At 45.5% G+C, this 12,592-nt stretch overlaps 1 protein-coding gene across 1 annotated transcript in view; it reads right to left on the bottom strand.

Annotated features, from left to right (window-relative positions):
* The window catches only part of LOC307237749 (contactin-associated protein-like 4), a gene marked incomplete at both ends in the record, with an annotated part of 153,711 nt that overhangs the window by 15,874 nt on the left and 125,245 nt on the right, over window positions 1-12,592 (bottom strand). Inside the window, one exon of the mRNA XM_080010513.1 lies at window positions 8,547-8,680. Coding sequence (XP_079866639.1) covers window positions 8,547-8,680 — 134 coding nt within the window. The remainder of the gene's footprint in view (window positions 1-8,546; window positions 8,681-12,592) is intronic.

Below are 12,592 nucleotides of genomic sequence, written 5' to 3'. Positions count from 1 at the left end.
CTGTGACCTGCTGCGGTGCGTAATTTAAATAAGTCATAGATATTAAATAATTGGAGTGGTGACGTGCGCATCCTACACCAAATCCACCAATAAATTGTACTCGATCAAAGAGGACACATTTAGACCATGTACCTCATGAATATTCATATCTTACCCAGAAAATAAATCCTATACCTGCTGCATTGTCCTCTGGACTTATTTTTCTCAGTTTTCCCACTAAATAATTAAAGTAATTTATTCTGGAATATGCGACTCATTAAAACACTGTTGTTGCCACGTTATTCTCCTGCCATGATTATATAAAATAATATAGGGAAAGGAGTTATTGTCTTCTTTCTCCCCACAAAACCACAATGTGGCGCCTGCTTAAATATGGCTTTTATTTTGGTCTATAATTATTGTTCTATTTTCATCCAAAGTTGACAATTGATAATCATATTTTGAAAAAAACTAAAACAAAACACAAAGTAAACAGCCCCCCGATCAGCACCCCCCCCCCCCTCCAACCATCCAACTAAAACAGGTCTGTTGGGTTGGGGGCTCTTTTAGTCCATATATACTATACAGCTGTTTCAAACAAAGTCTTGATGGCCATTTGAAAAAAAAAACATTTAAAAAAAAAATAATCATAAAAAAAACACAACTGATTAATAGGGCAGCATGGACATCGGGGGGCAAAGGAGCAGGTGCTCAGGCACCCTCCGCCACGCCCTCTGCATGTGCCTGATCTCACCATATTTACTATCATTGAATCTCTTTTAAGATAAATATATATGTATTAAAAAAAAAAAATCGCTCTTTGAAAACACTATGATCTCTTGAACTTGAACTTGAACTAAAGGGACGTTTTAAACTCTCTGTGGTAGTGGGGAGTAGTTTTGGCGCCATCTGCAGGTGGGGAGAGCCAGCACTGGCAACCGGCAGGGGATGCTTCTGCAGAAGATTGAGGTGATTAGCATTGAAAAAGCTGCTGCCTCTTTGCCTCCCAGAGCCAGAACTTTATGTTTGCCCGAAAATACATATCTATTTCTGTGAAAATTAAAGGCCGGGAAAGTCTAGTTTTCATTCAACTTGCCTCCTGTTCCATCTCTCTACCCCGCAAATGACAAGGGACCTGTCACACTCTCATTCATGGAACATGGTAAAGGTCCGGCTGAGCAAACTACTCCTCGTTGTACTAGAGAAAAACAAGCTCTACCTTTTTCATACGACATATTTTGTGATGCAAAACGCAGACGCAGTTCATCTGATGGCCACTAACTGCATCCAACTGTTGGATGCAAAATGACGGATTCGCTGTGACGTGGGCTTTAGTGGCCGAGTGGTTGCTGTGAGTACTGAGTGCTGAGGTAGATATAGTTGTTGAATATTGCTGTACAGAATGAATATGTAAACATTAATATGAATGCAATCTTCTAGAAACAATTCATAATAAGAAAAAAAGACAGGATAAGTTAAGTAAGGTACATTCCTTGAAAAAGAAACCTGCAGACATTTCCAGTGTGAGGCAATTACTGTATAAACTGAACATATTTTATGGTGAAGATGACACAGCAGCATTTGGTGACACATTCCCTCACATCATTGTCTTGGTTGTGAATCCTAGCAGCCGCCCAGTGCATGATGCGATTGCAATCAATTTGGTCTGTGCCGACCAAGGTTGAGCATGAGGCAACATTATGGAAATCTCTGCAAATTTCACATCTCGACAACCAATTACTCCGCAAAACCAAGAAGTAAATGTCTATCTCATTTGTGAGTGTTCATAAACAACAGAAAGTGCCCAGTGGGCTCAAACGGGAGATGAAATAATAGATATGAAGACAGCACAACATCCACTCAGAGCTTGTCTTTATTTGAAGCCAATTGGTCCCGTGCAAAGCTTTCTGGTTTCAGTCACAACGGGGTCACCTCGCAAGATGTGATGAAATTTGACAAAGTGCTGGTGTGTCTTGATCACCAGATAATGTTTTCCGAAAGGGGGACACACGGCGGTTTTAAAAGCATCTTTTTGTGGCGTCATGTTCGACCACGTTCAGCACGTGAGCAGCGTGGACTATACTGTCACTGCAGACGGACCCTGAAGGAGCTCAGTGGAGAGGGACCTCTTTGGGATGAGGAATGGAACAGGGATGTGCTGTTAACCCGCAGGTTTCTGGAGCCAGCCGGCCATTTATCAAAGGGACGTGGACTAATGGGAGGAGCTCAGATGTCCAGTCTGGAGGCAGTAGAAGAAACAGAGAGAGTACAGCTACTCAGAGGAGATGAACCTCAACAGATATGTTCCATCTGGCTACTCTACAGTGTAGTACTGAATCAGATCCACTACCTTCCTGACCGGAGGGTTTCAAGTTAATATGTGCAAACAAGACGTCTGTAGGTTGGACAGAATAATGATCTTGGTCCCTATGCTTCCGGGCTGGCTGCCACACCTTGCAGTCAACGTTGAGGAAGGAGCTTGAGGTTGTTCAATGTGTCTCTGCGTGCCAGGGCTACGTGCAGGTATGTCGTTTGGTGGACACCCAAAGGCTGCATGTTTATAGCCTGGTGGCTAAAGCTTACTAACCTAACCATACCAACTTTGCCCTGTGAGGACTGTCTGCTATGCCAGAAAGCAAACAAAAAGATTGTCGACCTTAAGAAGGATAGCCGTCTATTCTCCGATGAACTGCAGAAGAAGGAATCTCTTTTGTCCGACTAAGCGGATGTGGTTTTGGGCAGTTCAGGTGGATTGCCTCACTGACTGCATCCCTCCAGGATACAGTATTGTGGGACCTCTCCCCTTGTCCACCGCTTTCCTCCTGCTCAACACCTATAGTCCTGGGCCGAGGTGGTGGCCGCAGTCGCAAATAGATACTACCTAGGCCATTCCAACCACTATACGACCCTGTCTCCGGACACTCCGGTCCACTCAGCTGTCCTGATATGGATCCCTCGCCGAAAATGGTGAAACTGCAATTTCTTCGACACTTGTGGCTAGCGGTGGTTCTGTGGCTCGCTATTCCACATCGAAGCCAAATGAACAGCCCTCATCTCGGGTAACGACCTCCTCTCCCCGTTGTAAAATCGAAATCTAAGTCTTTCTTGCCCTGAGCCGGCAGGGACGTCAGACGTCGCTGCCTCGCCCCAACGCTCGCCTGCTCGGACACCCCATCCTCAATCGGCAACACAGTGGGGAAGGAGATTGCGCACCCTCCCGCCATGAGAACCCACAGCCGTCATCTCCTCGTCCCCTCTTCTCCCCAACGGCATTCACAGTTGGGGACTCCATAACCAGGAACATCAGTTTCTTCGACACAACCACACACTGATTCCCTGGTGCCACAGTCCCTGTCATCTTAGGTAAGCTCTCGGGGCTCCGGCGCTCTTCTACCAAAACAGTTATAGTTCAGGTGGGGTCAAAAGATACAGCTCGTCAGCACTCTGAGCTGACCAAAAAAAGATTTGAACGACCGTTTCAACTTTTTAAGTGGTTGTGGAAAGTCTGTTTTTGTTAACTGTCCTATTCCCACACTGGCCCGTGGGGGAGGACGTTTCATCAGAATCCTCAGCCTCCCCACTTGGCTCCCGTCCGCCTGCGGAGCTCACAATAACAGTTTTATTGACAACTTTAATGTGTTTCGGGATCGTTTCTCCCTCTTCAAAACTGACGGAGTCCACCCAATCGGGCTGGGAAGCCGAATACTAGCGGCTAACATGCAGCAAGCTGTACAGTCTTCTCCACGTGACCTGTTTACAATCCCACAAGCCCTCCCCAGAACCCCCCTCTCCGTCTTTGGTCGCCCAGAGTACTGTCCCACCTGCGGGGCAATTTTCCCCATATTTTTATAATATTATTTGGGACAGGGCCTCCCGACCACACTGCACATCTAAAGGTGGAAACAAAAAGGATTACCGTGCTGTGTGCATTGGGAACCTCCACCGTCTGCCTCGCGCCTCTGCCTGCTCTGCTGCTGTTCTGCCTTCATCGGTCAAGATGTCTCTGATCAAATCTCGGTCAATTGGTAACAAATCATTTGTCCTTAATGATTTATTTTGCACTGAAAGTATGGACCTTATCTTCCTGACTGAAACATGGCAGCAGTTATAGATTATTCCCATCTCATTGAACTTGGTCCTTTTATCAGCACGTACCCGGCTGACTGTGAAAATACCACACATGTTGGCAAATGTTGCGATATTCTCTGTCCTCCAACAGAGAGCAGCGAGTGTTATTGTTCATTTGAATTACAAATGTATGAACCTTATTCATTGTATTTTAATTTACCGACGAACAGGCCCAATAGGCTCCTTCTATTCAGATTTTGCTGACTTTTTAATCACCCATTAGAAAGCTGGACAGAGTCCTAACAGTTGGGGATTTTAAACTTCATTTTGATGATACTACGGGTAACACTGCATACGTGTGCATTTTGGCCTCCCATCCACACCAAAACGGAGTTTCAGGTCACTGAAAACTAAGCTTTTGGAAAATCTACTTCCAGGGTGGAGATTTTCCAAAACTCAGTTTTCTGCACATTTGCGTGGACTGCAGAGGTTGCGCCAGTAATGACGTCATGACCTTGTTTTACACAAGTGGTGCAATTTGCGCAATTGTTGTTTCACACATTGAGCATGCACACAATCCACACAATGCTGTCAACCCTCCTGTTTTTCCCAAGGACTCTCCCGTATTGAACCATTCTATCCTCGAGGTTCTTTATTTTCCCATGAATATCTCATAAACGTAAAATGTCCTCCACGCCTTTTGTGGTCTCTGACATAAATTCTCCCCCCGGCCTGGCATGCTTGTGTCTGCATTTTCAATCATTTTTGCGTTCTCTTGTGGATGGAGATACTTTCAAAAACACCATTAGTGTGGACAGGATTTTTTTTTTTTAAATCTCAATCTCTTAATCTCAATCTCAGAGTCCTTGGATTTTATGTAACACCTAGCTGGCTCTACACACTCTGGACCTCTTTTTTCACATGGTATAGATGTTGAACTTGTTCGCTCCCAGGAACTATTTGTCAGTATCACAAATGCATTTTATTTGATATTTGCTTTAAATTGGAGTCTCAGCCTTCTTTGCATACAAGACCCATTGGCTTTCTAAACGAGGCTGCTGCAGTTCATTTCTCCATGATATTTGACAGCAATATACTTTTAAAGGATGGCGATGTGGAGACCGGAGTCCAATCATTTAACACCCACGCATCCTCGGTGCAGGATGAAGTGGCTTCTCTCCAACTTAGAAAGGTCCCCTTCATAAACTCACCCGCGTGGATAAATGAAACGATCCAGAGTTTTAGCCGCAAATTTCGGACGACGGAGCGCTTGTGGAGAGCCACGAAGCTTGAAGTACACGGGTTGCATCTCAAAGAACTAATGGGTGTCCTCAATGACATGGTGGAGGCTTAGAGATCCTCTTATTTCTCAAATCTAATATCTCTCAGAGAAAGTCCTGTTTGGTACAATAAACAGTAAAGTTTCTCCGGGCACTGCAAATTTGCCAGTTGTCTCTAACAGTGACTGCTGTAACTTTCTTAAATTCTTTACAGATAAGATGTAAATATCAGGGCGAACATCTCACCCTCCTCCAGTCCACTCACTAGTGGTTCTTCTAATCTATCCATCTTGGACTCCTTTTGTCCTGTTTCTTTAAATGATGTCACAGCCTTGTTTGGAAAAATGAAACCCTCTTCTAGCCGACTAGATGTCATACCAACCTCTTTGTTCTCAAAGGTTTTTAAGCTTATCGGCCCCTGTTTGGTCACTATTATAAACCGCTGTCTTTCCTCGGGGTGTGTCCCCAGCTATCTTTAGCAGGCCATTGTTCTTTGTTGAAGAAACCAAACATGGTCCACTCCCTGCCACAGGCCTTCCTCTAAACTCCCTTTCTTTTAGAGGAGGTTGTTGAAAAGCAACCCCGCCTTTGACGCGAACCGTATTTGCACGGGGTGTTTCAAACGATATCTCGATGGCTGTAGATGCTGGAGGGTGTTCTAATTTGGTTTTATTAGACCGTAGCATGCTGCGGACCACCACATGTTAATGCACAGGTTAACCTGGTGGGCATTTCTGGGTCTGCATTGGAGTGGTTCTCCTCCCGTCTCACGGATAGGACTCCCAGTTTCCGGAGGTGATGTGTCGGACACGGCTGCTCCGTCATGCGGTGTCCCCCAGGGCTCCGTCTTGGGGCCCATTTTATTCGACATATACATGCTTCCATTAGGACACATTATCAGTAGTTTCAACAACAATGCCTATAATTTGTACCCGAATACATCCAGATTTATCTTTCCTTCAAGCCCCGATCAGCTCGATTAACTTTCTGCATTGAACAACTGTTTAATTAAATCGGAGATTGGATGGCAAATCTGCAGCGAAATGAATATAAAGCTTTTCTTGATTATTGCTCCCGATAACCTTCACTCAGCGATCAGGCAGAAGCTTATCCTCGCCTTCTCAGTCTAATCTAGTCTGGTCTAATCGTGGTGTGATGTTTGGCCAATCCATTTTATTCAAGGGACACTTAGAAGAAACTGTCAACCGTCAACAAACCGTCCAAAATGTCTCTGACCCTGGTCTGAGGACCAGGGTGTGGTGCACTTGGGTACTGATTTGGGGGGTTTGAAAATGTGGTCACCCTACATTACACTTAACAGTATCAGCCACATGTAAACACACCCGTAGTCCACCATTGTGTGTAGGTGCATGCTCAATGTGTGAAACAACAATTGCGCAAATTGCACCAATTGTGTGAATCGAGGTCATGACGTCATTACTGGCACAACCTCTGCAGTCCGTGCAAATGTGCAGAAAAACTGAGTTTTGGAAAATCTCCACCCTGGAAGGAGTTTTTCCAAAAGCTTAGTTTTCAATGACCTGAAACTCCGTTTTGGTGTGGATAGGAGGCCAAAATGCACACGTATGCAGTGTTACCCGTAGTATCATCAATATGAAGTTTAAAATCCCCAACTGTTAGGACTCTGTCCAGCTTTATAATGGATGATTAAAAAGTCAGCAAAATCTGAGAAGAAGGAGCCTATTGGGCCTGTTCGTCGGTAAATTAAAATACAATGAATAAGGTTCATACATTTGTAATTCAAATGAACAATGACACTCGCTGCTCTCTGTCGGAGGACAGAGAATATCGCAACATTTGCCACCATGTGTGGTATTTTCACAGTCAGCCAGGACGTGCTGATAAAAGGACCAAGTTCGATGAGATGGGAATAATCTATAACTGCTGCCATGTTTCAGTCAGGAACATAAGGTCCATACTTTCAGTGCAAAATAAATCATTAAGGACTCAAACAAACCAGGGTCAGAGACATTTTGGACGGTTTGTTGATGGTTGACGGTTTCTTCTAAGTGTCCCTGGGACATGTTTTAAGACTGGGGCAGATGGCTCTTTCCAGTCGGCAGAAGCTAAGCTCCGGAACAGTCTCCCGACGACTCTGAGGTCTCTGGACTCTGTGGACGTTTAAAAAAAAAACAGTTAAAAACCCATCTATTGAGACAGGCTTTGAGGTAGCGTGTGTTTTTTTTTGTTTTTTTTGTTTCACCTCCTGTGTTTTATCTGTTTTTATCTTGGTTTTATTTGATTGGGAAGCACTTTGTGATTGCGTCTGTGAACGGTGCTGTATAAATAAACTTTACGTACTTGCTTTATTGATTGGTGGCTGAATAATTCTCTCCCTCCACAGAAGATGCAAGTGAACACAATCCCCAGGCTCGAGCAATTCATGACAATTCACCACCCCGATATTTTGCACCAAATTCCATCTATTTCAGTGGAATCGTCTGAGTCACTGGATTCACGGATTGAATTCTATACACCATAGCGATAATTAATCCTGTGCATAGAATCGCATTCGTATTTTTTTACATCTTAAATATCTGACTATTTCTGCTTTGTATTTTTGTCTATTTGTATATTTCACATTTTCATTTAATTTTATTTAACTATTACATTTGAATATTTTTTACTGTTGAGCTTTTTATTGTTTCATAATTATGGTCCGTGCTGAAGTGCACCAAACCTCAGAAGAAATTCCTCGTATGTGTTAATGTACCCCGGCGGAAATGAACCAATTCTCATTCTGCCTCAGAGTCCCTGCCATGGCAAACTGATGAATATTGACGGACAACTTTGTGGTGCCGTCCGATGGCATAACTCTGTGCCTCTACGCCCACTCTGAGCTCAGCCTCGCCAAACACAAAGCTTGTGTTAAGACGGGACTATCCCAGGACATGGTAACTGACACTTGAAGACTTGTCCTCCAGCTCAAAGGGAGAAGGCAGTGCGCCACCCTGCCACGGATATTGATGCATGGTGCTGGGACTGTGTTATGCACAAATGAATGTTTTTGTGTTTGATAGAGATGAACTTCATGTGTGCATTTTACTGTGTCGGTGCACGTGTGTGTGTGTGTGTGTGTGTGTGTGTGCATGTGTGTGTGTGTGTGTGTGTGTGCGTGTGTGTGTGTGTGTGCGTGTGTGTGTGTGTGCGTGTGTGTGTGTGTGTGTGCGTGTGTGTGTGCGTGCGTGCGTGTGTTACCTGTACAGAGACCGCGTCTCCCACTCTGCTGACGCTGAGTGTGTGCAGCTGTCCATTAGCGAGGTTCTTCACTCGGCTCCTCAGCACGTCTGCTTCTCTGCTGCCGTCCAGACGATAACGCACCTCCAGCTTGTCTGCACACGCACACAAGCACATGCACACGCACATGCACACACACACACACACACAACCACCAAGAAATTTCAGTACTCTTTTCGATTGATGTTACGGCCACACTGTGGTCTGCAGTGCTACTGGTGCACTATGTACATACATGTCATATTTCTACTTTTCACACTGTTCCGCCTGAGGTCACTTTGTACTTTCTTGGTCAAATGTTTTATTTTTTTCATTTAACAGTATTTTTTTCCAAACGGTACCGCAGTACATCTCCAGGTGGCTGGCATGTGCAGTCTTCTATTCTCCTGCTAGACAGGTAAACAGTTGTAAACACTGCCGTCTTACTGGTGCACACTGTTGTCAACACTTTCATCTGGCTCCGCTTCAACTGCTTTACAAACCCTTTGTATGGAACTGGAGCGTCGAAAATGAAAGGCATCCAAACGTCTTTGTACAGTCGTAAACCTGAGAAGAGCAGCATTTTACAATGAGAAGAACACTAATGAAGTAGTCTAGACAGTGACACGTTTTTAGATATGTGGCTGTTTTCCAAACATAACGACAACAACACGGACGTATCGTGATAAACAGCAGATGCCAGGAATGCAAATGAACGCAAACAAGGCAAATTTGTGCCAATAAATAAGCATCTCTTCAACTTTATCTCCCGAACAATAAAAAGCCTTCAACCGATTTCGGCACGAGAAAGCAACGTTTATTGAAGCGTCATTGTAATGATTCATTTCTTGATAAAACTTTTGCAGGGATTAGTCCTAATACCCCATCAATAACGCCGCTCCAAGTCTAATTAATTTCACCAAGTGGTGTGATGAACAACTTAAAAGGTGAACCGCCGCCACAAAACTTTTTCTTCAAATTTTCTTCAAAAGCTGCCAGTTCATTTTGCCCCGCGTGCAAATTATCATTTCAAACATCAATACACTTAATCCCCTTTAAAAATCCCCCTAAACCCCGTCATAATTATGACTCTTAACCTTCCAGTGACAGAGGGGGGAGGGAGGGAGGAACGGCTAATTCTTTGGTTTGAGATCTCATCTGACTGATACGGCTGATTAGAGTGTGTAATCCTACAGAGGAAACAAGCCCTGAAGGTGGAGCCGAGGCCAGGAATGTGAAGCTTTAGGGGGTGGAGCGAGAGCGAGAGAGAGAGAGAGAGAAATTAGTGTTTTGTGTTTAAGACACCATTAGTTTTCTCAAATATGTCAAAAGTACCAGGATGAAAGTTTCTATGAAGGGTTGCCATGATGAAGCGCTGAAGGGAAGTGGATCGACTACATGACGATGTGGTACGTCCGAGAAGACATTGTTTGTTTTACTCACATGCTAAAGTGTGCTGTATGATACAACACATATGTAGTACATAGGACCTATAGTACCACATTAAGGCCCTTTTTCCACCGGACAAAAGAAACCCAAAACACCCGCTGACACCTGGCTTTTGTCTTCAATGGGAAAGGTTACAACCAGGATTCAATTCCCGGGACAAATGACTCAGTAGTCACAGGGATTTATTGGCTCCAGCTCCGATCGGCGGTGACGGAAACCCCGTTTTCAGACGTGACGCAACTCGCGTTGAAATTCTGGACGTAATGTAAAACAATATCACGATATTTGGGGAAAAAAATTGCACGTGCCCGAAATGAGGCATAGAAGGCAACGCCACCGCCAAACGATCTTTTTGCCGCGTTACCGCATGAGTGGGCGCAGAGCTGTGCGCCAGGCGAGGTCGGACGGAAACACCGGTGCTGACACCAACCATCCAGCTCTCTGCCCACTGTGGGCCGCGCTCCACGATGGGGCAGCTGCTACGTCACCTGCGCCAAGTCATTCCCTGTGCGCGCGCCTGGAGACTCCCAGTACATATTAAAGAATATTAAAGAAATAATAAAAATGATTAAAAAAAAAAAACGGTACCATTGAAATAGGAGCGAGGGATAGTGGGTGGAGAAGGGCAGAGGGTGGAGGTCCCCTCCGCAAATACCACCACCTTTGGGAGCAACGTTTTCTGATGAAGACGGTTAGCTTCATAATGACATTGGTGGAATAGTTGAAGTGACACATTTGGATGTCACGAGTTCCAGGATCACAACGCCAAATCATTTTTTCAGGCGGCTGGTCCCCCCTCCAGAACCAGGCTGATAATCCTCAAATTAGTCGCCGGCATTCTTCCCTGTGATGTCAGCAACGCGGCGGTACGCTCATGACCGCTTTTTCGCTTCCGCCGGAGGTTATGAAGCCATTGTCTGCCGCGGCCCCCCGTCCGAACCTGGACTGGCGTCCCTTCCCAGCCTGCGCTTTGATTTTCTCCGTTTCGGGTGTTGAACTCAGAGGACAAACACCCGCTGCCTCCCTCCCCTCACTCCGTCGGGGCTCACGCAGGATTTGGGAAGCCCTCGTCGTGGAGGTGCTTCTTATGAAGGCACAAAGCCCAGGGATAGCGAGGAGGGTTAGAGAGAGAGAGAGAGAGAGAGGGCGAGGGAGAGAGAGAGAGTGAGAGTGATTTTATTGGACATTTAAGCACAAGTGCACTTACTTTACCTGAAGACTCCTCCATCCTCCAACGCCATGGCAACACTCGTGCAGCTTTTTACACCTCCTATCTCTCACTCTGCCATTAAGATGGGGTCTTATGCAAATTACATTTCCAGCTAATCTCTCCGGAGCGCTCGCTCTAATAGGTTAAGCTCCCGGAATTGTCATTTCACACCCAAATTACCGCTGCTATTACATGTGAAGGTGACTCACAGCGGGTTTTAATAGACTGGTATTAGGAAACACATTAGCATACAGTATGTTCTACTGCCACGCGTCTGCAGAGGCAGACACAGTAAACACCTCGATCTGCCAGGTACACAACGCACAGCACGACACCGTGCAGGAAACACTCACTCAACAATTCATTCATCTATTCACGCACCCATCCATCCATCCATGCATTGATTCATTCATCCATTCATTCAGTCATGCATTCATTCATCCATTAATTCATCCATCCATCCATCAATTTATTCAGCCATTCATTCAGTCATGCATTCATTCATCCATGAATTCATCCATCCATCCATCGGTGCATTCATTCATCCCTTCATTCAGTCATGCATTCATTCATCCATTAATTCATCCATCCACTCACCGATTCATTCATTCCCCCATTCATTCATCCATCCATTCATCAATGCATTCATTCATTCATCCGTTCACCCGTTCATCCATTCATTTATCGCTCTTTAACCCGACACAATACAAGTCGTGGCCTTGGTTCAGGGATTAAGCAGCATTTGAAATCCAGCGAGAATTAGTCTGAATATTCTCAACTGATCTGTTAGAAAGCAGAGAAGAAGAGAGAAGGATGAGGAGGAGGAGAAGGGAAGAGGAGAGGGAGGGAGGTGGGAAAGGAGAGGAGAGGAGGGGAGAGGAGGGGAGAGGGGGAGTGGAGAGGAGAGGAAGGGAGAGCAGATGACAGGAGGGGAGAGGAGAGGCAAGAAAGGAGGAAACAAGAGTAGCGGAAGAGAGGGGGAGGGAAGAAGAGAGGAGGAGGAGAGGAGCTGAGGGGAGGAGGGGAAGGAAGGGGGAGGAGGGAAGAAGCGAGGAGAGGAGGAGAAGAGCGAGGAGATGAGAGAAGGGGAGGAGAGGAAGAAGGCGGGAGAAAGGGGGAGAGAGGAGGGAAGAAGAGAGGGGAGTTGGAGATGGAGAGCGAGGGTGGAGAGAGGAGGAGGAGAGAAAGAGAAAGGAAGAGGAGAAGAGGAGAGAGGGATGAAGAGGGAATAAGAGAGGAGGAAAGGACGGAAGGAGGAGGAGAAGATGAGAAGGAGGAGGAGGAGGAGAGCAGGAGGAGGTGAAGAGGAAGAGGATAGAGGAAGAGGAGGAGGAGGATGGATAAAGAGGAGGAGAAGAGGAAGAGGAGG

The sequence above is a fragment of the Zeus faber genome (assembly GCF_960531495.2).
Source record: "Zeus faber genome assembly, chromosome: 12".
Lineage (NCBI taxonomy): Eukaryota > Metazoa > Chordata > Actinopteri > Zeiformes > Zeidae > Zeus > Zeus faber.
This window is presented reverse-complemented; position numbering and strand designations above follow the sequence as displayed.